The 21098-nt window shown below is 46.7% G+C and overlaps 8 protein-coding genes across 8 annotated transcripts; 5 read left to right on the top strand and 3 right to left on the bottom strand.

The window, feature by feature from the left end:
* Nucleotides 1-2622: 2622 nt before the first annotated feature.
* On the top strand, nucleotides 2623-3860 carry F5147DRAFT_581718 (D-isomer specific 2-hydroxyacid dehydrogenase; the record flags this gene model as incomplete). The annotated part of the gene is made up of 5 exons (XM_041431613.1): nucleotides 2623-2647; nucleotides 2697-2758; nucleotides 2822-3044; nucleotides 3096-3583; nucleotides 3630-3860. 5 exons carry the CDS (start codon nucleotides 2623-2625, stop codon nucleotides 3858-3860), a joined length of 1029 nt encoding a protein of 342 aa, XP_041289833.1.
* Nucleotides 3861-5014: 1154 nt separating this feature from the next.
* Nucleotides 5015-6921, bottom strand: F5147DRAFT_546888 (cytochrome P450; the record flags this gene model as incomplete). The annotated part of the gene is made up of 11 exons (XM_041430335.1): nucleotides 5015-5192; nucleotides 5249-5371; nucleotides 5428-5509; nucleotides 5566-5652; nucleotides 5706-5808; nucleotides 5855-5977; nucleotides 6027-6276; nucleotides 6329-6457; nucleotides 6507-6643; nucleotides 6698-6794; nucleotides 6848-6921. Coding segments are annotated over 11 exons (1383 nt in total), but the record flags the coding sequence as incomplete, so codon positions are not given.
* Nucleotides 6922-8153: 1232 nt separating this feature from the next.
* Nucleotides 8154-9556, top strand: F5147DRAFT_581638 (uncharacterized protein; the record flags this gene model as incomplete). Its single annotated transcript, XM_041431609.1, has 5 exons — nucleotides 8154-8450; nucleotides 8500-8784; nucleotides 8834-8871; nucleotides 8922-9243; nucleotides 9296-9556. 5 exons carry the CDS (start codon nucleotides 8154-8156, stop codon nucleotides 9554-9556), a joined length of 1203 nt encoding a protein of 400 aa, XP_041289831.1.
* A 1659-nt stretch (nucleotides 9557-11215) lies between these two features.
* On the bottom strand, nucleotides 11216-12645 carry F5147DRAFT_315607 (WD40-repeat-containing domain protein). Its single transcript, XM_041429188.1, has 4 exons — nucleotides 12498-12645; nucleotides 11632-12447; nucleotides 11346-11580; nucleotides 11216-11293 (listed from the first exon to the last, which is right to left on the bottom strand). The coding sequence occupies exons 2-3, from the start codon at nucleotides 12397-12399 to the stop codon at nucleotides 11536-11538; spliced, it is 813 nt and encodes a 270-aa protein (XP_041289830.1). The 5' UTR covers nucleotides 12400-12447; nucleotides 12498-12645; the 3' UTR covers nucleotides 11216-11293; nucleotides 11346-11535.
* A 1484-nt stretch (nucleotides 12646-14129) lies between these two features.
* Nucleotides 14130-14560, top strand: F5147DRAFT_776700 (uncharacterized protein; the record flags this gene model as incomplete). Its single annotated transcript, XM_041441884.1, has 2 exons — nucleotides 14130-14319; nucleotides 14400-14560. The coding sequence occupies 2 exons, from the start codon at nucleotides 14130-14132 to the stop codon at nucleotides 14558-14560; spliced, it is 351 nt and encodes a 116-aa protein (XP_041289829.1).
* Nucleotides 14561-15925: 1365 nt separating this feature from the next.
* F5147DRAFT_315533 (uncharacterized protein) lies at nucleotides 15926-16584 on the top strand. The gene is made up of 4 exons (XM_041429187.1): nucleotides 15926-16017; nucleotides 16085-16224; nucleotides 16287-16447; nucleotides 16544-16584. The coding sequence occupies exons 1-3, from the start codon at nucleotides 15978-15980 to the stop codon at nucleotides 16332-16334; spliced, it is 228 nt and encodes a 75-aa protein (XP_041289828.1). The 5' UTR covers nucleotides 15926-15977; the 3' UTR covers nucleotides 16335-16447; nucleotides 16544-16584.
* A 394-nt stretch (nucleotides 16585-16978) lies between these two features.
* F5147DRAFT_709230 (uncharacterized protein) lies at nucleotides 16979-18514 on the bottom strand. Its single transcript, XM_041438185.1, has 7 exons — nucleotides 18319-18514; nucleotides 17965-18269; nucleotides 17778-17913; nucleotides 17662-17728; nucleotides 17429-17608; nucleotides 17196-17378; nucleotides 16979-17139 (listed from the first exon to the last, which is right to left on the bottom strand). The coding sequence occupies exons 2-6, from the start codon at nucleotides 18195-18197 to the stop codon at nucleotides 17221-17223; spliced, it is 774 nt and encodes a 257-aa protein (XP_041289827.1). The 5' UTR covers nucleotides 18198-18269; nucleotides 18319-18514; the 3' UTR covers nucleotides 16979-17139; nucleotides 17196-17220.
* Nucleotides 18515-18566: 52 nt separating this feature from the next.
* On the top strand, nucleotides 18567-20282 carry F5147DRAFT_709225 (kinase-like domain-containing protein). The gene is made up of 5 exons (XM_041438184.1): nucleotides 18567-18954; nucleotides 19004-19288; nucleotides 19338-19375; nucleotides 19428-19749; nucleotides 19802-20282. The coding sequence occupies exons 1-5, from the start codon at nucleotides 18658-18660 to the stop codon at nucleotides 20060-20062; spliced, it is 1203 nt and encodes a 400-aa protein (XP_041289826.1). The 5' UTR covers nucleotides 18567-18657; the 3' UTR covers nucleotides 20063-20282.
* Nucleotides 20283-21098: the final 816 nt, after the last annotated feature.

The following is a 21098-nucleotide window of genomic DNA, read 5'->3' as shown; positions in this document are numbered from 1 at the left end:
TGTTGTGAAGTTGTGCATGTGTAAAGCATTTCGGCATTGCGGAGTTTTGATTACACAGTCTCTATGTCACGCTTTGGGCAGATTGTCACGTCTGGGGCTTATTTCTTTATCGCAGATGATCCTGACAAGCATGTGCCCCGAATAAATTTGTTTTAGTATTCTCTAATCATGTATATAACCATCTCACAATATTCCAGAATTATATGTGGAGATCTGACCTTTAGAGTGAGCCTTCTATGCCTCTCGCACTGATAAGTTGCCCATGGAACAAGATCTACTTCGATTTTCTTCAAAAAATATATATGGCAGTGTGTATTATGTTTGGGCGAATCCAGATCTATCATGGATAAGGATTCTGTACAGAATTGCGTGTGCTAGAGTCAATGCGTGGACTCTTGGGACACACGGACTCGTGGGACCATCTAGTAGTAGTACTTCAAGTTGGTCTTCAGGAACATCTCGACCCAATCAGATCTCATGAAGGTGGAATATATCGGAGACATTTATACTAGATGGTCCCACGAGTCCGTGTGTCCCAAGAGTCCACGCATTGACTCTAGCACACGCAATTCTGTACAGAATCCTTATCCATGATAGATCTGGATTCGCCCAAACATAATACACACTGCCATATATATTTTTTGAAGAAAATCGAAGTAGATCTTGTTCCATGGGCAACTTATCAGTGCGAGAGGCATAGAAGGCTCACTCTAAAGGTCAGATCTCCACATATAATTCTGGAATATTGTGAGATGGTTATATACATGATTAGAGAATACTAAAACAAATTTATTCGGGGCACATGCTTGTCAGGATCATCTGCGATAAAGAAATAAGCCCCAGACGTGACAATCTGCCCAAAGCGTGACATAGAGACTGTGTAATCAAAACTCCGCAATGCCGAAATGCTTTACACATGCACAACTTCACAACATCTAAACGGTGCGAATTCTGCGGAGCGTGAAAAGGCATCGCGGCAGACGTGTGACATAGTGTGACGAAGTGCGCGAACTCTAGGGAAAATGCACTTTTCTGCGCGGTAACTCTCCGCTGGACTCAACACGTCAATTTTCGAAAAAGAAACTAGCAGACGTTGTACTTTCGATGTCACGCTATCGAACTGTCAAAGAATTAATTTTGTTTGTTTGTGCGATGTGGAGTAATAACCGTTTTGCCAAAAATGCGCGAACTCCCGTGGACATCTAGTAGTGGCGGCGGGCCATCAGAACCTGCGAGAAGAAGACATCGTCATATTATATCGTTATATATCGCAATATATAGGAAAGGTTTTCGTCACATTGGAATATAAAGTGATATAAAGCAATATATGACTATGTAAAAGCACCATAATCAACATAATCCAGACAGCAAGAGAAGCAATTTGAAGTTCGTCTTAACCAGACACGGATCCGAAATGTAAGGGATACCTCATAAGTGCTAAGTCGGAAGGTATCTTGGTTCTTACGATACATCCGAGTTTGTGGTGAATAAAAGCCCTCGCGATTTTGACTAGAGGGTCAGTTCGACTATCATAAGTACCCAAATACCCACTCTCAATTCCAACATGCAGTTCGCACTCATTTTTACTACACTGGTTACATTTGTTACCCTTGCTGCATCACATCCAACACCAACATTGGCCGAAGAATATGGTGAGTACTGAGGGCTCGTGCCGTTCTTGTTGGTGAGAGTGATACTCAGGCTGATATGCTATGCAGCTCTGGCTGAGCGCCAGCTTCCCTCCGTAACCATTAGTATACCTAGCCTTCTTCCCACGTTTTGAGATGCCTGGTACACCTGACACACCTGATGATAGAGAGGTAGAGAGGTAATGGTTTTTTCCCCTTTCATTGCTATGAAGTCTTATTGCTGTTCAGCTTTCGAATTAGGGAGGGGTCGCGAGAAGTGGTACTGAGTTTAATACATCTTAGTAGAGCTACGGCATCAGCACGCAGGCTAGCTCAGGTTGGCTGTTAGAATCGATTCCGAGATTTTTATATGCACGAGAAAGCAGATGATCGAGGACAAATTTGTTGACAGTCGGACGTGTTCGCTGTTAGCGGTGCGCACCAAAGAGCCCCGGAGAGGGAAGAAACATTGCAGCGGAAAGTGAACAGCGTCGATATCAGGAAAAGTCCCGGGCAATTTCTATTGGTTGCTATCTTTAGATAATCACGATCGCTAATTATTGACTTGGTTCGGCGCTTTGCTACTAATGCTCCACGGGCAAGCAGATCCAATTTTTGTCGAGCGCACTTACCTTGATGCTTTCACTTTCTATTGGCTTGCTCACGTACGTTTATACTGTGACCATTCTATCATATACTGACTAAGGACGACCCGTTCCCAGTTAGTTACGCTGCTCAATTCGCGTAGACTAGTTCCATCGACTTCACGCCATCATCAATTTCGAACCTTTCCTCCCCCTTTGCCCATGATGATTGTGCCCAAATTTATTTGCCTTCAAGCTTTTTATTATGCGAGTGGAATGTGATCTCCTCAAGGTATGTCGATTAGTTATTTTAGTCCCATGTTCTCAACATGTGTGAGATGAATGAAAGATAACAGTTTCCTGAGTCTTGTCCTCCCCCACAAGGCTTGTGATAATCAGCATAACCCGAAATGCTCCCCCGCGTATTAGTGTGCGGTTAGTATCTGGTTTATCTAATGATCAGTTGGACTCTGATGTGTTTCAGGTGAGATTGAGTATGTCCAAGATGAGCTCGAGGAGATGTTTCGTGGGATCGCCGAGATTGTAGTAAGTTAGTTTCCCTTTCAATGCACCTCTAGCTTATCTGCCATCATCCCTTTCCCTCTCCAGCATCTGGTATCAAAATCTCGTTCTCATTTCCTCTCCTCATTTGGGCCCAATGGGCCGTATGAAGGGACTGTGGCCTTGTACAGGCGCAACACATCCTCTGCAGTCATAGGAAAATTTGACGCGCCATTAATCCACGCCCTAGCCGATACGAGCAAGGTCCGCTGGATTGCTCAGAGTAGCAGTGGTTACGATGAAATCAACGTGCAAGCCTGCAAAGAACGAGGTAATGTCCGCTCTCAGTCAAACAACTATTGCTAACGTGCATTTGCCTCAGGAATGTTGGTGTCGAATACTCCAAGAGCGAACGAGGATGCAACTGCTACTACCACTTTATACCTTATGATATCATGCCTGCGGCGCTTCTCGATGGCAGAACGCTCCCTTCGCTCTGGTACATGGAAGACACCCTGTGATGCAGCACAAACTCACGACGTTACTGGACGCACGCTTGGTATATTCGGCTTGGGTGGCATCGGTGTGAGATTCGCTCACCTTGCGCACGCCTTTCCGATGCGCATCATATACTTCTCACGAAGGAAGGCAGAATCCGTACCAGACTGGTGCGAATATGTCTCAAGCCTGGAGGAGCTATGCAAGCAGGCTGACGTACTGAGCCTACATGTCCCTCTCAACCAATCCACAGCTGGTATAATTGGAGAGAAGGAGATTAGGACCCTGCGACGGGGAAGTGTGCTTCTCAATACGTCACGAGGACGAATAGTGGACCAAGAGGCGATGATACGAGCACTGGAGGACGGTCATGTAACACTTCTTCTATCGTCTTGTCGTCTTTGCTCACAACTTTCAGCTTTCGTCAGTCGGATTGGATGTATACCCCAATGAACCGCACGTAGATCTGCGTTTGTTGACATTCCCGCAATGTACGCTTCTGCCGCATATTGGGGGAGTATCAGCGGAGTCATCGAGGGCAAAAGAACTACAAGCATTGGGAAACTTGAAAGCTTTTGTACTGGGTGGCGTCGGGGAAGATATTGTCCCTGAGCTGAAAACGGGAATCGGCAACTCGACTATGTTGTAATCGCTAGCAGCAGGCTGGACAAGGCATAGCATAAGAAGGAACAACTGCCTTCCCTCGTCTATTGATAGAACGTCGCTCGTATAATGGAGAAGATTGATCCACGCCATTCAGCCTCATCAGAATGACATTATAGCCTGGGACATCGCTAACTTGAACGTTAAACCCCGTGCCTCCCAGGCTCCGTTACAACTCATTCTTTGCGCATGTATCACTGGACCCTGCGCACACGGTGACTCTCCAGCCATGCTCTCCCTCGATCAGGGCTCATTGGCACTGAGGGGTCGCACGAAAATTTGACTTTATGGAGGAAAGAGCTGCTAATGCACGTCGGTAGAGACAGTAAAAGCCTTCTTCGTACCGCAGAGAAGCTGTCAGTGTAACAAAAGCAAATTTTGATGTTACCGCACCATCTTGTTCCCCGTACGTACGGCGAGAGCTATGGACTATATGCCAGCCCGCGGCCACTACAACAATACCTGCAGTACTCGCACTTTTCCTCACCATCAAGCAGGGAGCGAATCGCTCCTGTATACATACAAGTCATCTCATCTTCGAAGGGCGGCACGTCTAAAACGGCCGGCGGGAACGGCGGACTGGTGGGGGTGCGCCCTACACCAGGGCATTCGTGCGCCCAGAGTTGCGTCGGGGACACTGGGGGTCCCCTAGACTAGATAGTACTGTCCTCCTTAGAGTACACCTCTCCATAGGACATAAAAATTGATTTTTTTTAAAAAAAAAAAGCTGGGAGCGAGGCAGAAGTTTGCTTACAGCGGACTTTGGAAATGCATCCTACAAGGACTCGCCTTCGGTCGACCGTCAGTGTTGTCATCGAACATCGATGTCATTACAGAAACCCGTGTCAACTTTGAGGGAATAATTGAATGGTGAAAAGATAACACTTCAGTACCATACTTCATTTTATCCGGAGGCTGTCTGCAAACAGTTCACGATCAGCCAAGCAACTTGGAGAGTATCAAGAGATATGATGCATGGTGACACCAAGGGGGGCCAGTTCATGATTACAATCGTGCCTGTTTACAGATATACAAAGTTAGGTGTAACGATGAGTTTGAGTCGGATAGACGCTCCAAAACGCAAGTTTCTAGAATAAACGCCTTTTATTTTCCCGGTGCACATAGTTCTCTGACCACTTTCTCATCGATCCTCTTCGCAAAACATATCTCAAACGGAGCAGCATGCATAATTGCACTGTCCGAGAATGCACGCGTGTCAATCTTCGCTTCAGGATTCTCCGAAAGGCGGAAAGCCCACAGAATGAGAGCCGTGTTGAGGAAGACAGACCGATTCGCGACGTGTTGACCGGGACATACCCTGATATTTTCAAGTGAGGCATAAGAAATAGTCAAGAGACGAACGATACCACTTACCGACGGCCAAAGCCATAAGTGAAAAACCGGAGATCACCGCGCACACGACCTGCATCGTCGATCCAACGCTGAGGATTAAACTTGTGTGGTTCGGGAAAGACTTCAGGATCGTTTGCGATAGCCCTGAAACACGAGCGTTAGACCCAAAGGTGAGAGAACGAAAATGATTGCCCATTGACCAATGGTTCCCAATAACAGTCGCACCTGCCGGAATGACGTAGTTATTCCAAATGATGTCCTTAATCGCGCGATGCGCAAAGCCTGTAGTGCAAGGTGGTTGTTCAATATCGCGTCATCACAACTCAAATAAGACGTACCTCCGGGAGTGACAGGTCTCCACCTGAGACTCTCGAGCATGAATGCGGTAACCTGCGGCAGCATTTCCTGATCAGCAAAAGTCGGCACTAATCAGGAGCTATCTCAGTCAGCAGACGAACAAAGAAAAGGCATAACCTACGCCGCGTACGCCCCACAACGTTATCGAGTTCCTCTTGCACGCGAGCCTGCGCATCTGTATGAGTGGCAGCAGCCATCATCATAATTGTGATTGCGGACGCAGTCTACAATAGTTGTCGAGTGAAGACGCGATGCAATGTAAGAACTTACCGTATCGGCACCGGCCCCAAATATCACTCCTGCAAAGAATGCCACTTCCTTATCTCCGAGCTGGTACTGTTTCTGGTGCTCTAACATGAACCTAGCAAAGGATGGCCTTGCAGTCCCCTCACGCTTCACAGTGGTGAGTGAGCATATCTATCATCACAAGAAAATCACGAACCATCTGTCTTCGCACTGCGTCTAACTGCCCGTTATAGAAAGCAAGTTCTTCTCTGTGCCATGCCTTCAGCTGACTCAAGTAGCCTGGTACGAAACGCAGGATTGGATACGTATCCACAAGATATGCTCCCGGCTTGAGAGCTTGACCAAAACGCGCAGAAAACTTATTGATGGTAACGACTTCAGGATCTGTATATGAAGTCGAAGTAATCTTTCCATAGGTGAAGGACATGATCACGGAAGCCGAATAACTGAAATCAGCGGATTACCACCTGTACCGCGACTAAGAGCTGGTGTTCGTACCGCGTGGCATGTCTCTGGTGGTTCTTTGGATCATTTAAGATATCCAGAACCACATTCTTCGCATGCCTGGTCTGCATGGGCTCATAGGTCTCCGCAACCTTAGGTTGCAATTTTGCATGCAAGACCCTGCTTTACATTTAGTCTCACTGATCGCACCTAGTAGAGACAAGATATGTACCTGCGCATCCGGCGCAATCTCTCAGTACTGCCCTCAAGGACCACTCTGAACCCGCCAGACAACGTCTCGTGCACTGCAATAGAACGTGGGCGGTCGGCAACATTTGCTCCCTCCTTTTCCATGATATCCACTGCAGCCTGTGATGTGATCCACTTCATGCCTGGCTAGACAATGTATTGTTTTATGCTGACCTGATGACGTCCTATAACTACGAAAATCCTATGGCCTTGTTTGAGCGAGAACACAGGTCCGTATTGTTCGGTCCATCTCGCGAATTGAAAAGGCGCACTGCGTGGGGGGTTAGATAGAGATCATGTTGGTGTCCCTTGACAATGACTTACTATGACGTTGGCATCGTATTTCCTAATAGCCAATGTCCAGGCGGTCCAGGCGGTAATGGCAACCGTCTTGCGGCCTGATATCGTTGTTTCGCTATCCAGACGCTAGCTAAGATAATGATAAGAGTGCATGCGGCAATGATAATCGCCATTGAAATGGTCCGGCTTGCTGATAGTCACGATTCAGACACCCCCGCTACTTTGCAGTGCGTCAAGTACTCCAGAACACAAAGGTGGTGACTTACTGTGATGAGTGACAGGTACGGTGAGATTAGAGTGCATGATCACGCTGGCTTATACTTATACAAACACGGATTGAACACCTGCGCGGATAAATCGGACCCAGTGAGCGAGTCACGTACTGCGGTCTTCCTATAGTATAGGCTAGGAATCTGATGTGACCAGTGACCACCCTAGTGATAACTTGAAGTTAGCGCGTGCTCCACCCGAAGATTATGTAAGGTAGATCTTCATGTCGTTCTCGGTGACCCGTTGACTCAAGCTTCAAGGACGAACCCAAGGCCGAGGAAGCGGCAGAAAATAAGAGACTGGCAGAGCTCGCAAGGAGCTCGAACTTTTTGGTCAAGAACACGATCGTTGACCAGGAGCTTTTTCTGCAAATGAAACCTATTAGTGCCAACAATATCTATGGTTGATATCGTTCTCGTTTACTCAATTGTGAAGACGGATGTTCTATGCGGTTTTACCTTGACATCGCTTACATAATGTTCGGCTATCAACGCCCACAAATTTGAATGCGCATTCCATTCTGTTGATCATGCGAGTTGTTCGGTATAGGTGAAACCATCGCTACTCTTGAAGCGGCCCAGGTAAGTCTTGTTTGAATAGGGGGGATGTGAGCTGATATCATTATACCCACAATAGCTGCTTTTTGATGGCTTGGGAATCTGACGAGTATGCACAGGCTCGGAGTCCTTGCTGTAAGTGTATCTCGTTCATAATGATCAGACAAATTTACACTATTACTAGCTTGCACGTTTGCAGTCGGCGTCCAACTCGCCAACTCTAAGTAGTAGTCTCAGTGCCCCCAACTCCTCGTTCGTGCCACCACCGCATATCTATAACGGGCAGCATGTGTGGGGAGATCAAACATATCGCACCATACAACACCAGCCCACTGGCGCACTCGACAACCGCCAACAGCACATGCTCTCGGCAGAGTTGTAGGTGGACCTTTTAAAAATGTCGAAGTTTGGCATATAAACTCAGCTGGGCTGAGCTCTCCTAGAATTCAACACCCCTAGTTCTCCTCATTTCGGCACTTCGTGGTCGCCTTCAGCCTTCCCATATGATTCAGACTCTGTTCACCTCAAAGAGCAAGAGGGATGAAATCAAGGCGAATAAAGCGGCGGAACTCGAGAGATTGGAAGCTCTCAGAGCCCAGAAGTACCTTGCAGTCTTCGGAGTAGAATACACACCTCCAACGGGAGCTTTGTCTGAAACTGAAACTTGGTGGAGCCAGCAATATCAATGGTTAAGAGACCAAGGATACTTGCTTCGGCCACGCTATGCTCCAGAATGGGTTCCGTCTTGGGAGGGTTCCAAACGCAGTTCTTCTGGTTGTGAAGATCGACAGATCTTACGTGTGAGGCAACAAGCTCAGCTTCCATTTTGACTAGCTGACGGTTCCACAGTTTTGTCAAGTCATAGATGCAACACGCCTATCTGACGGCTTGTATGTTTGCCTCAAAGTAGTCGAGAAGTCGGTGTTTCCTCATGAGGCAGACATTGGACTATATTTCATGTCGGACAAACTTGCGTCTGATCCCAAGAACCATTGCGTTCCAATTTTCGAGGTGTTGTCAGTTCCCGACGAAGACGACAAACAAATTATCGTGATGCCATTGCTTCTCAATTTTGTCAGGCTTCGATTTGATACATTCGGCGAGGTAGTGGAATGCCTCAGGCAACTTTTCGAGGTATGACAACCGCTTTGAGCTTGTACGTCCTCTCATCAACTTACTGCAGGGTTTTTTGTTCATGCACAACCACCACGTTGCACACCGGTACATTCCCCGAGACTGTCATAACGTGATCTCACTGAACTGAACAACAGTGATTGCATGCGGCTGAACACTATGATGGATGCCAAAGACCTCTATGCCGAACCATATCACCCTGTCAAGCCTTACATGAAACGGGACTATAGCGGTTTCGTGAGTCATTACACCCGCACTCAGCGACCCCCAAAGTACTACATCATCGACTTCGGCTTGTCACGCCGATACGATGCCAGTGAAGAAAATCCGCTCGAGTATCCTATATTCGGGGGTGATAAGACGGTACCAGAATTTCAAAACAATACGGATACCCCGGTGAATCCCTTCCCAACCGACATCTACTATCTCGGAAATCTTATCCGAGAAGAGTTCCTATATGTAAGTGCTGGTCTGACGCTTTCATCTTTCAAAACTTATGAACGTAAACAAGGCTAAAACGGGATTTGAGTTCTTGCAATCTCTTATCGATGATATGGTGCAAGATGATCCAAGTAAAAGACCTACAATGGGGCAGGTGGTCGAACGATTCGACTTGATTCGACAAACCCTCAGCACATGGAAACTGTGGTCTCGCGTGACTGCCAGGGACGAAGGTCCTTTCAGGTGTATGTATCACGGGACTGCTCATTGGAGACGACGGATAGGTTTTATTGTCAGGCGTGTATCAGCTATACCTCGTCTTCCGCAATGAAGCGCGCCTCTACGATTTCGCAGTGCACCTCACTGACATTCATATGATCTTTTGAATATATAAAATCTCGTGACATCGAGTGGGCCGATGAATTCAGTGTTTGTAACTACTTTTGCATACAGAAATTGCTGATTATGTACACGGCAAAACGGTCGACAGTATGTGGAGGTCTTAAGTCTGCGTGCTAGTGACAGTGTCCCATAAAGTCGACAGTTGCGCGGAGATCGGAATAGCGGCATACAACAAGTAATGGCCGACCAAAACATCAAACACCAGTAATCCGAGAATGAGCTGCAGACGTCCTCCAGTATTTGGCACGAGTACGAGTCTAAAATGGTGTTAGTTGATATTACGCTGAGCTCTGAGTAGCCTCCTATACGCGGTGTAGCTATGTTTCCCGAGGAAGAGTTCGCATGGCGCATTGGTGCTAGCGGCACTCTTTTGGTTAGAATTGAAAGTAATCTGTACGGATTTTATGCCAGCAAGAAAGGTCTGGGCACGATCTTGCTCGCTGAGATTCTACGTTTCGACTGACCAAGTACTGCGATAGTGAATCGTCAACTTCACGCACATACATCAAAAAGTGTGTCCTATTTGAGACCAATCAGTCGAATACGATACGGGAAATGAAACAAACCAAATTATAAGGGTGAATGGTCAACTGGTCAGATGAGTGGCCTTGCTAGATCGAGTGCATAAAGACGACTGAACAGCGGCACGGACTAGGAAAATAAAGCAATGCAGAAATTAACTGATTGGTGTATGAATGTAATGATGGTTAGAACACTGCGGTGAACAACGCCACAGGCACATACTGCATCCATGCAAACTTTGTTTCGTTGATGGTGACTTCGAGAAGGTTGAGCTAAAACGAAGTGGTGAGTGATGACGCTGTATGCACAACGCCCATCAATGCCCCGAAGAGTCATGCGAAGTCGTGGACATCCAAACCTAATTCTGACTAGGCTGGAAATGAGGGAACCCTTCATGTTAAAAAGAGGTTACATATGCAGGAGGGTTGGTGCCTTGCAGGGCATCCGGACATTGCATCAGTGAATGGGCGAATAGACCGTCTCGCATTCTTCAGAGAAGCACCCACGGTTAATTGAGTCTAGTGCTCGAGGGATAAGTTGAGCACGTGTATGAAATGTACTTGATAAATTTGTAAGATCAAGTGAGACATTCCTTACCAACCGGCGTGCAAATCGACTTGTCACTTTACAAACAAATGAGAATACGAGGCGTCGATTAATGATAACAGAAAAACGCTGAAAGATAGCAAAATGAGGATATAAATATGAATGTGATTGTCCGTGTTCTAAAACCATCAGTGACCGTCGTCGTTGGACGGAGACGCACAGCAGAGGAACAGCACAGCACGAGCCCACCATTTGGAGTTATCGACGCGTTTTGCTTTGTCGCTAGCTCGTTCCGGCCGTCGAGAAACATACAGTGCCTACAGATAAAACTTGAGACGCCAGCTATTGATAACTCCTGCAAACGACATACCTTCTTGTCATCTAATGCAGGAACATCGACAACAGGAGGACTGCGACGAGAGGAGGTACCAGGTCCCCATGTATGTTGCTGAGGTTCATTTGGTTCATCTGTGTTGGGTGGGGAACGGCGGAAGAGTGAGGGAAGGCTAGCGAGGAGCGCACGTGGACGTGATCCCCAGGATAGTGCAAAAGCATTGCGGAGGCGATGGAGAGATGGATCAGGATGGGTAGTGGAGGACTGAAGATATAAAAATCAGAATAACCTGTGCAGGTAAATGGTGGTAACTTACAGGACCGCTGTCTTGCACATTATCGAAAAAGCCTTGTGGCACTCGACGTGGGGCTGGACGGATAGGCGGACGTCGCGTAGCATTAGCCTGGAATGCGGATATCAGGATCGATATCAAGGTCAGGAAAAGATACAGCGTACATCTGATAGCTTGTGCGTGTGGGACATTAGCGTGTTTGATTCTTGAAAAGTCACAAGATGATACATACATTATTTTTGAGTTCAGATTTTTGTGCCTGATAGCCATTGGGAATGAGATAGCGAGTGAGAGTCAAGTTGGCACTCACATCAGGTATGGACAGGAGATTTTCTAGGCCAGCTGTTTTGAGGACGGCTTGAATGTCCCATACATACGCATTTTTATCATTCCAACCTGCGGTGGATAGCAGCTTTCCATCAGCGGAAAAGGCTGCACAAGTGACGTCATTTTTGTGTTGAAGAGGTGGCCCGATTTGGAGGTTTGTGTCAAGATTCCAGAGACGCGCTGTATGATCCCAAGATGTACTCGCAAGGAGGCGGTCGTTTGGAAATAAAGTAAGGGAGTAGACAACATCAATGTGACCCTCCAGAACGGCGATCTGCTGCCATGTGGCAGTGTCAAATATCGCAATCGGGCCATTCCCGCACCCGGCAATAAGCTTCTTTTCGTCCGATGTCCAGGTTAAGCTCCAAACTGGATCGAATTTGATTGTGGACATGTACAGCAGCTCGCCCTTCTTCGCGTCCCAGATTTTGAAACCATTTTCGTTGAATCCTCCTGTTGCAATCATTGATGCCTCGGGTGAGTATCTCACCACGTAAACCGACTCGTGTCCTGTCTTGATTGGATTCAGACCTTCGCCTGGTTTGCCGCTCTTCACATCCCACACTTTTGCCATCCCGTCGTTTGATCCGCTCACAACTCGCCCACAATTTGGACTCCAGCACACTGACTGCACAAAAGAAGTGTGTCCTTTCCATTTGACGACAACCTTCCCAGTCTCGACCTCCCACAACCTCACTGTCCCGTCATTGCTTCCGCTGGCAATAGTCTTGCCATTCGGAGACAATGCCATGGCCCTTATTGCTGCCTCATCTCCTTCATCTCGCCACTCGCTACCTATCTGTGCACCGCTCTTTAGGTCCCATACTCGAAGTGAGCTGTCGAATGAACATGTGATGATGCGCTGCCCACCGGGCAGGTGTGCAACGCCTATAACTCCCGCGGTATGGCCTCGTATCGTCTTGCAGGGGGTTACTGCTGACGTCTTTTTCACATTAGCGGCAGTAGACGATATGATCGGCGCTCGGGGATCTCGATCAAGGGAATCGTAGACCATATGCGCGAGAGCAGATCGTTGCTTCAGAATGAGTTGTCCTGTGGGGGTATAAATAGTGGGTGATTTCACTGGCTTATTTGCTTTCACCTGACTTTGGCATGTCAATAGAAGTGCCTGGAGCGATTGTTCACGAGAGATCCTACCTAGGGGGATTCTATCCTGACTGAGAGCACAGCTTCAGGACGACGTATCCAAGAGATACCCCTCGATACCGGCCGGGGAGTAGTCGTATCTTTTCCTCACTTCAGCTTTTCCTACTCCCAACTACAGTATCACTCACGGTGAAGTCCACTTGGGACAGATTCACTCCGCGCAATAACGAGAGGGGCGGGCTGGTAGCTGAGATAGCGGATGTTTGCTTTTGGGGTCGAGAGGGCTGCGCAGGTATTGATATAAGTTGCCTGCCAAGGCACGCATTCTTCATCCTCGTGTTCTCTCCACAGCTTCACAGTGCTGTGCACACCAAGCGCCACGTGCATCTCCTTATCTTTATTCGGCCTTTCAGATGGTCCGATGCATCTCCGCTTTCTCCAAATACTATTCTACCAGCCTGTCTATGTTGGACCTCACTCGGAGGACGGTGTTGTACGCTTCTCAATATCACAGAAGACATCGATTGGTGGTAGCTCTGCTGAAGAGGTGCTGTTGGATCACTCAGACGTCATTGGGTTTGTCTTTCAAGATTGGACAGGTTTTATTGTTCTACTCTGAAATGTGCATGATACCTTCTCATACAGTCGACGTCGTCATTTACTGCCTCATGCACTGTCTCAACTTCTTCCCATGAACTTGTCGAAGGGCAGGAGCGCTACAAAGACGAAAGCTCGCAAGGAGTTCGAACTTTTTGGACAAGAACACGATCGTTGGCCAGGAGCTTTGTCTGCAAATGAAATCTAGTGCCAACAATATCTATGGTTGAAGAATCAAGGGTATTTACTTTGTTCTCGTTTACTTGTGAAAGCGGACGTTCTATGTGAGTAAGAGATGTTAATACTTCATTATTTGTTGGTTGACGAATGCATAGTAGTTTGGCCAAGTCATGGACGCAACTTGAACGCGTGTATCCGACGGTATATATGTCTCACTCATGATCATGAATAAGTTGCGACACCCTCATGAGGTAGAGATAGGGCAATACTTCATGTCAGAGCCGCTTGCGTCGCATCCCAAACACCATCGTGTTCCTTTTCTTGAGTGTCATCGCCATCGAACGAAGAAGTTAACTGTTATGCTGCTGCTATTTCTTTTCACTCAGCTGCCATTCGACACATTTGGTGAGGTAACGGAGTGTTTTAGATAACTATTTGAAGTAGGACATCAGCAAATGCTCATACTGTCTCAGCGAGATATCATAGATCTGCTGTTCATGCGCAATAACCAGGTGGCACATCGGTGAGTGATTTAGAACCGTTGTTTCATGCGTTCTCTACTTACCAACAGCCAGTGACTGGATGTGGATGAACATAATGGACGTCAAAAACCTCTATACCGGGCCCTATCATCCTGTTGATACTTTCATGAAGCGTGACTTCAGTGGTCGTGTGAGGCGTTATACTCGCACTCAGCGACCACCAAAATACTATTTTATCGACTTTGGCTTACGACGTCGATACGATCCTAGCAAGGGCACTCCCTGGAGTGCCCGGCGACAAATCGGTACCAGAATTTCATCGACGTCCCCGTGAACCCATTTCCACTGACGTCTACTATCTTGGCAACGTCATTTATGGAGGTAGGTGTTTACACGAAACTCCTTCAGTCGCTTATCACCATGATCAAGACAAAAACAGGTTTTGACTTTCTGAATCCTCTCGTAGATGACATAGTTCAGAACGATCCCAATGCGAGACCTACGATGGACGTGGTAGTTGAGCGTTTTGACTCGGATCGACAGTAGCTCAGCTCGTGGAGAGTACGCTCTCGAGTCATTGCAAGAGACGAAGATATCTTCGAAACTCGGTATCGCAGTGCCACCCATTGGAGGTGACGGATAGGTTTCATTGTAAAGTGCGCACCAGTCATGCCTCGCTTTCAGGAATGATCACATACTCTCTGCAGTGTTGCGATGTACATCTAGAACACTGTTGCACTGAATTTAGCAACATGAGATATGTCCAAATCTTCGATGGTACTGTGTACTAGGGTCAGTCCACGAGCTGTATTAAAACATATGTTTGTGCTTTACCCCTTTGTCGTTGCTTCACCAGTAGATACTGAAGATGTATCACAGTGCGCTTCTGTTTTTTTCCCTCTGGCGCGGAGAAAAAGCTGAGATCATTTAGAGAGAACGACTCCGAATGCTCGCCGAGTCGCGGAGTTTGAAATGAAGGGGGGTCGCGTTTACTCCATGTTTAATTGAACCGTTCAATTCAATGATGGGGTAAAAACGTCTTACCAGGAATTGTCCAAAAGGACCATCATGTGAGATCAACGGAGGCTGTGAGTTCTTGTCTCCTGTTGGCCCATATGAAAAGGTGTCCGAGGTGCTAGTGCCCAGTGACTCACCAGCAGCTTCACGTTAATACAAGAAAATAGGTCCCTACACGGTCAATACAAATGCATCATGATCGGTGTACAATTGGGGGGTGAGTCTGACAGCGATAACTTGTTCAAAAACTTTATTCACAACATACTAGAGCCCGCACTAGTTCCCATGTCAATGGCGCTGCCTCGCGTGATGGGCAAGTACAGTAGTATTGATCACCTGGTGTCTCTAGTAGGTCACCCATGATCCACACGCCCTACCAGTGCTCCGAGCTGTTCCTGATAGTGATTTATCTTGGTGATTACCTCACAGAACATAGTTGGCGAATAATACCATACCAAAAACACCGATATCAATTCACCAGTCCAGCTGGGGATGGAGTCTCTTCGCTCAAAACCTTCCATACATCATGATATCATGGAGAACAATGAGATTGACAATACGACGTCACGGATAGCTGATGCGATCACATGGGAACGAACTTTTCCGAATTTTGTATCGCTTAATGGGCAGATAACAAACCTCAAGCATATCAAAGCACGTAATTTTGCGAGAACCAGTGTTTTTTTTTACTAAACAGTTAGCTAAAGGTGGAGTTTCTAATAATGTCTACGGGGCCGCATTCACGATAAGACTTTTTGATGCTAAATTACATAGATTTATGGCATACCAAAATGACTGACTTGGTAATTTTACAACACAGAACCGAGCCACTAATTTTCTGTACAGTGACAGCGAAAGTTCATTGTGAAGATTGTCATTAATGAATTAACGACAGCTCAAAGTTGCAGCCGTTGGGCCCCTTTGACATTTGCAATGGACGAGCACTATGTTAATCTTTAACTCCTTCACACGCATAAAATATTTGGGTACGTGGCAAGCCTTAAGGTGATGCTCTTGTTACTCTACGTTGTTCTTTCTCTCATTCTGTTCAAGGTTTCCGGACTATTCAAAGGACAGGCTACGGCGTCTACCTCTTGGCATACGAAAAGCTTGTACAACGCAAAATGACCTGGAATGGTATACGGGGGGACCAGATGGACTACATTCTGTATGGCGCGACAGCTGGATACGCCGTAAATTCCATTCCTTCTGCCCAGTGCATGTTCGCGTGTGCATTGAGCTAATCCCGTGACAGCTTTGGACAGTGATACGCCCTATAGACATGATCAGGTCTAGAGTGTAGACTGGCAGATTTACCCCGCCTGCTGGACAAAAATATGTTTCGGCACAAGATTGTGTGCAGAAAGTTTGGAGAAGCAAGGAAATCGGTAGTGGTTTGGGGCCCACTTTGATTCGGTACGCATTGATTTCTCAGAAATGTTTCACGAGCTCGTTGCTCATCAGTTCACCATCTGCGAACGGGGCGACGTTCTTTGGATTCGGGTTGGCTAGTAGACTACTGTATTCATAATCATCGAGGGTTCACCTCCCGCACGTCAATGCCGAGACGCTCAGTGTGGTCACACTGTTGGTCCAGTCTGCTTATATTCTCATATTTTAGATCGCGATCAACAATGTGCAAACACACGGAATTTTGACGTTTATCTTTTAACGTCACCTTCTACAAATGTCGTCGATATATTCTACCTCATGAGATCTGATTGGGTCGAGTTGTTCCTGAAGACCAAGTGGTAGTAGGACAGTAAAAGAAGTTCGTCTTAACCAGACACCGATCTAGGATCGTGGGCAGCCTGGCTTATATCACCACGGACAAGTCGAGTGGCGAAGTGCTATAATGTGTTTTGCAACTCTGGCTCAACGCCGATAGTAGTGTTCTGCAAACAGCTGTAAAAACTTCCAAAACTGATGCGGGAAAAAAGTATTTGTCGTCCATCGAGTTTACATTCATCATTTAAAATATTAATTATTACGAACAAATTGTACGCGTATTCCTGCTGAGCAGCGAGATATGGCGATTCTTAGAACCAGCATCCAAACACCAGGTTACCATGCCACGCCATTTTGGAAATCAATGTCTCCTCAATAAGCTGAAAATATATCATGAGTGAAATCCACGAATACGAGAAGTGTAGATCCTACGAACACGACCTTTGATTATACAACCTACCCTAGTTCAGAGTTGGGGTGTGTATTGCAGGTCTCGAAGCGACATAGCTATTTTGAAAATTCTGAACTTCAGGAAGACGAGAACTTGGACTGGTGGAAGACGTAGCTCCATCATCGGTAGAAAATTTTGAGCCATCTTCTGGGACGGCGCTAGTTCTGGCTGATCATATGCATGAGTCTACAGACAACTAGCGGATATGACGTTCCTACAGTCTTTCACTTGATAGTGATCCGAGAAGGGATTTATATGTGGGTCCAGCTCCCTTTGGGATGCAATGAGAGCGTCCGCGTCGGAGAACAATGAAGCGCCGATATCATCCGGATATGTGTCTGTATCGTCAAGTTGTACAGCAATTGCGCTGATGCGAGCACCAGGCGGCAGATCATCATCTGCAAAATCCAGGAGTTCTAGAGTTGCAGGAGCGAACAAGAATAGAACAGACCTCCAACTGCCTGTGTAGCTAGTGTGTCAACAGAGAGCGTCTGCCTTCTCAGCCTCTCCGACGTAGTCTGCAAACCTGTATCAGATATGTAATAATGGCCAAGGGCGTAAATTTACCAGGGTTTCAATCCACAATGCTTTTCCTGTTTCTGAGAGCAAGCGAGCCGCACGATAGGTAGAGAGCAACTTGAACGGATTAAAGGTCTTCTTATCAGCCATGGCCTTTGCCAAATCCTGTTTGTCTTCCAATAGCCTTGCATGATAGTCAGTAACACGGCAATAACATGTAGTTAGAGAGACGCACGTGTCATATTGTACCTTGGACTCATGGATAAGTTCTTTGAAATCTGAGGTGTTCTTTACTATTTCTTTCATCCTGTAAATTTCATTCATTGTTGCAACAAGAGCTAAATCCACTTCGTGAAGAGAAGATTTTGGGCCTTGAAATCTTATCAAAGGAAAAACGGAACGATGATATTGATCGGCAAGGCCGAGGGGAATAGGAAAGAGAAGTGTCTGGTTGTTCCATGAGAGCATGGTGTACGGGTTATTGAACTAGAGTTACTAGACAGCCAGTCCCCCATTGGTGTTGTACTTCATAAGTGTGCACTTGCTATACTTTCAGAAATTGAGGGGTTCTGCGACGAAGTTCACATACCCTGATAAAATTATATAAAAACCGTAAGGACACGGTTCCGGGGGGACCAAGTACGCACAAAATGTAGTTGTTAGGGCCATCTGGAAGTCAAAGCGTCGCTAAACTTGTCCTAAACAGGACTCGTACGTAACCAGTTAACGTTAACTAACCCTTCAACGGCACATGTGGGAACCGGTCGAGACTTGGTGGATTGACTTTGTAAAATTTAATTTATGTAAGTGTGTCACGCAGGTTTCAATTGGAAGCATGTCACTGTTTGGGTATGTGGTTTCGTATGTGCAGTTATTGTTGCTAGTGCTCCTCATCTCCGTACTTGGTGGTCGCCTTCAGCCTTTCCGTATGATTCAGACTCTGTTCACCTCAAAGAGCAAAAGGGATGAAATCAAGGCCAAGGAAGCGGCGGAACTCGAGAGATCGGAAGCTCTCAGAACCCAGATGGAGCTTGCAGTTTTCGGAGCAAAACACGAACGCAGATCGGGAGCTTTGTCTTTACATGAAACTTGGTGGAGCCAGCGGTACCAATGGTTAAGAGACCAAGGATACTTGCTTCGGCCACGCTATGCTCCAGAATGGGTTCCGTCTTGGGAGGGTTCCAAACGCAATGCTTCTGATTGTGAAGACCGACAGATCATACGCGTGAGGCAACAAGCTCGGCTTCCATTTTGACTAGCTGACGGCTCCACAGTTTGGTCGAATCATGGATGCAACACGCCTATCTGACGGCTTGTATGTTTCCCTTAAAATAGTCAAGAAGTCGGAGCATCCTGATGAGGCAGACATTGGACTATATTTCATGTCGGACAAACTTGCGTCTGATCCCAAGAACCATTGCGTTCCGTTTTTCGAGGTGTTGTCAGTTCCCGACGAAGACGACAAACAGATTATCGTAATGCCATTGCTTCTTAATTTCGTCAAGCTTCGATTTGATACATTCGGCGAGGTGGTGGAATGCCTCAGGCAACTTTTCGAAGTATGCCAACCGCTCTGAGCTTGTACGTCCTCTCATCAACTTACTGCAGGGTTTTTTGTTCATGCACAACCACCACGTCGCACACCGGTACGTTCCCCGAGACTGTCATATAACGTGATCTCACTGAACTGAACAACAGTGATTGCACGTGGATGAACATTATGATGGATGCCAAAGACCTCTATGCCGAACCATATCACCCTGTCAAGCCTCACATGAAGCGGGACTATAGCGGTTTCGCGAGTCATTACACCCGCACTCAGCGACCCCCCAAGTACTACATCATCGACTTCGGCTTGTCACGCCGATACGATGCCAGTGAAGAAAATCCGCTCGAGTATCCTATATTCGGGGGTGATAAGACGGTACCAGAATTTCAAAATAATACGGATACCCTGCTGAATCCCTTCCCAACCGACGTCTACTATCTTGGAAATGTTATCCGAGAACAGTTCCTAAATGTAAGTGCTGGTCTAACGCTTTCATCTTCCAATACTTATGAACGTAAACAAGACTAAAACGGGATTTGAGTTCTTGAAATCTCTTATCGATGATATGGTGCAAGATGATCCTAGTAAAAGACCTACAATGGGGCAGGCGGTCGAACGATTCGACTTGATTCGACAAAACCTCAGCACATGGAAACTGCGGTCTCGCGTGACTGCCAGGGACGAAGGTCCTTTCAGGTGTATGTATCACGGGACTGCTCATTGGAGACGACGGATAGGTTTTATTGTCAAGCGCGTATCGGCTATACCTCGTCTTCCGCAATGAAGCGCGCCTCTACGATTTCGCAGTGCACCTCACTGATAGTGACACCCATATGATCATAAATATATAAAATCTCGTGACATCGAGTGGGCTTCCCTTGTGCTGTACCCTCTTGTTGTTTCTTTAGTATATACCCAGAATGCATGTTTGACCCCGAGCGCGGAGAAAGAGCTGAGATCAATTTTTAGTACGCTTTCCGAATATGTCACAGCGATCATGACTCTCACGTCTCACGAAGTTTTGAATGAAAAGAGGGAGGGTTACGTTGGATTCAGCTCAAAAAATGTCCAACCAGAAATTGACCAGGAACTCAACAAAGAGTTCATGCTGTGATTATCTTTGTCGGCCAGCATGAAAAGGTGTCCGAGGTGCTCGTGCTCAACACGAAAATAGGTCCCTGTGTTGTGATCAAGACCCACAATAAATAATGCATCACAAGCGACGTACAAGGGTTTTTGTTACTCGTATTAAAATTTATCTATAACCCAGCACAGCCCGTACTTGTTCCCGTATTGATGGTGCTTAGCTACCTTGCGTGATGGGCGAGTGCAGCAGCTGTAGCATCGATCGCCCGCTGCTCCGGTCCACAAGTCCTTGCAAATGGCGTTACTAGTAATCCCCGTTGCTGATAATGATACATCTTGATGATCATCAGACAGAAGACATCAGGTTGCAAATACCGCACCAGAATCACCGATATCAAATTCATCAATGCAGCTAGGGATGTCCCTTCGTGCCTTCTATACATCACGCTACAATGGAGAACAATGAGATCGACAATACGATGTCACGGATAGTTGATGGGGTCACATGGGAACCGGGAGCGAACTTGTCCAAATTTTGTCGCTTTGATGGGCGGATAACACACTTTCCAGTTCTAGCATATCAAAGCACGTAATTTCGGCCGTCCAGTGTTGTGTTGTCCTAAACGATTAGCTAAAGGTGGACTTTCGAATGTCTACGGCCGCATCCACGATAAGACTTTTTTGATGCTAACGATTTATGGCAGCTGCATACCGATTAATTTTACAATACAGAA

Source organism: Suillus discolor (genome assembly GCF_016758755.1).
Source record: "Suillus discolor strain FC423 chromosome Unknown F5147scaffold_51, whole genome shotgun sequence".
Classification (NCBI taxonomy): domain Eukaryota; kingdom Fungi; phylum Basidiomycota; class Agaricomycetes; order Boletales; family Suillaceae; genus Suillus; species Suillus discolor.
The sequence above is the reverse complement of the archived record's forward strand: the minus strand, read 5'-3'. Positions and strand labels throughout refer to the sequence as shown.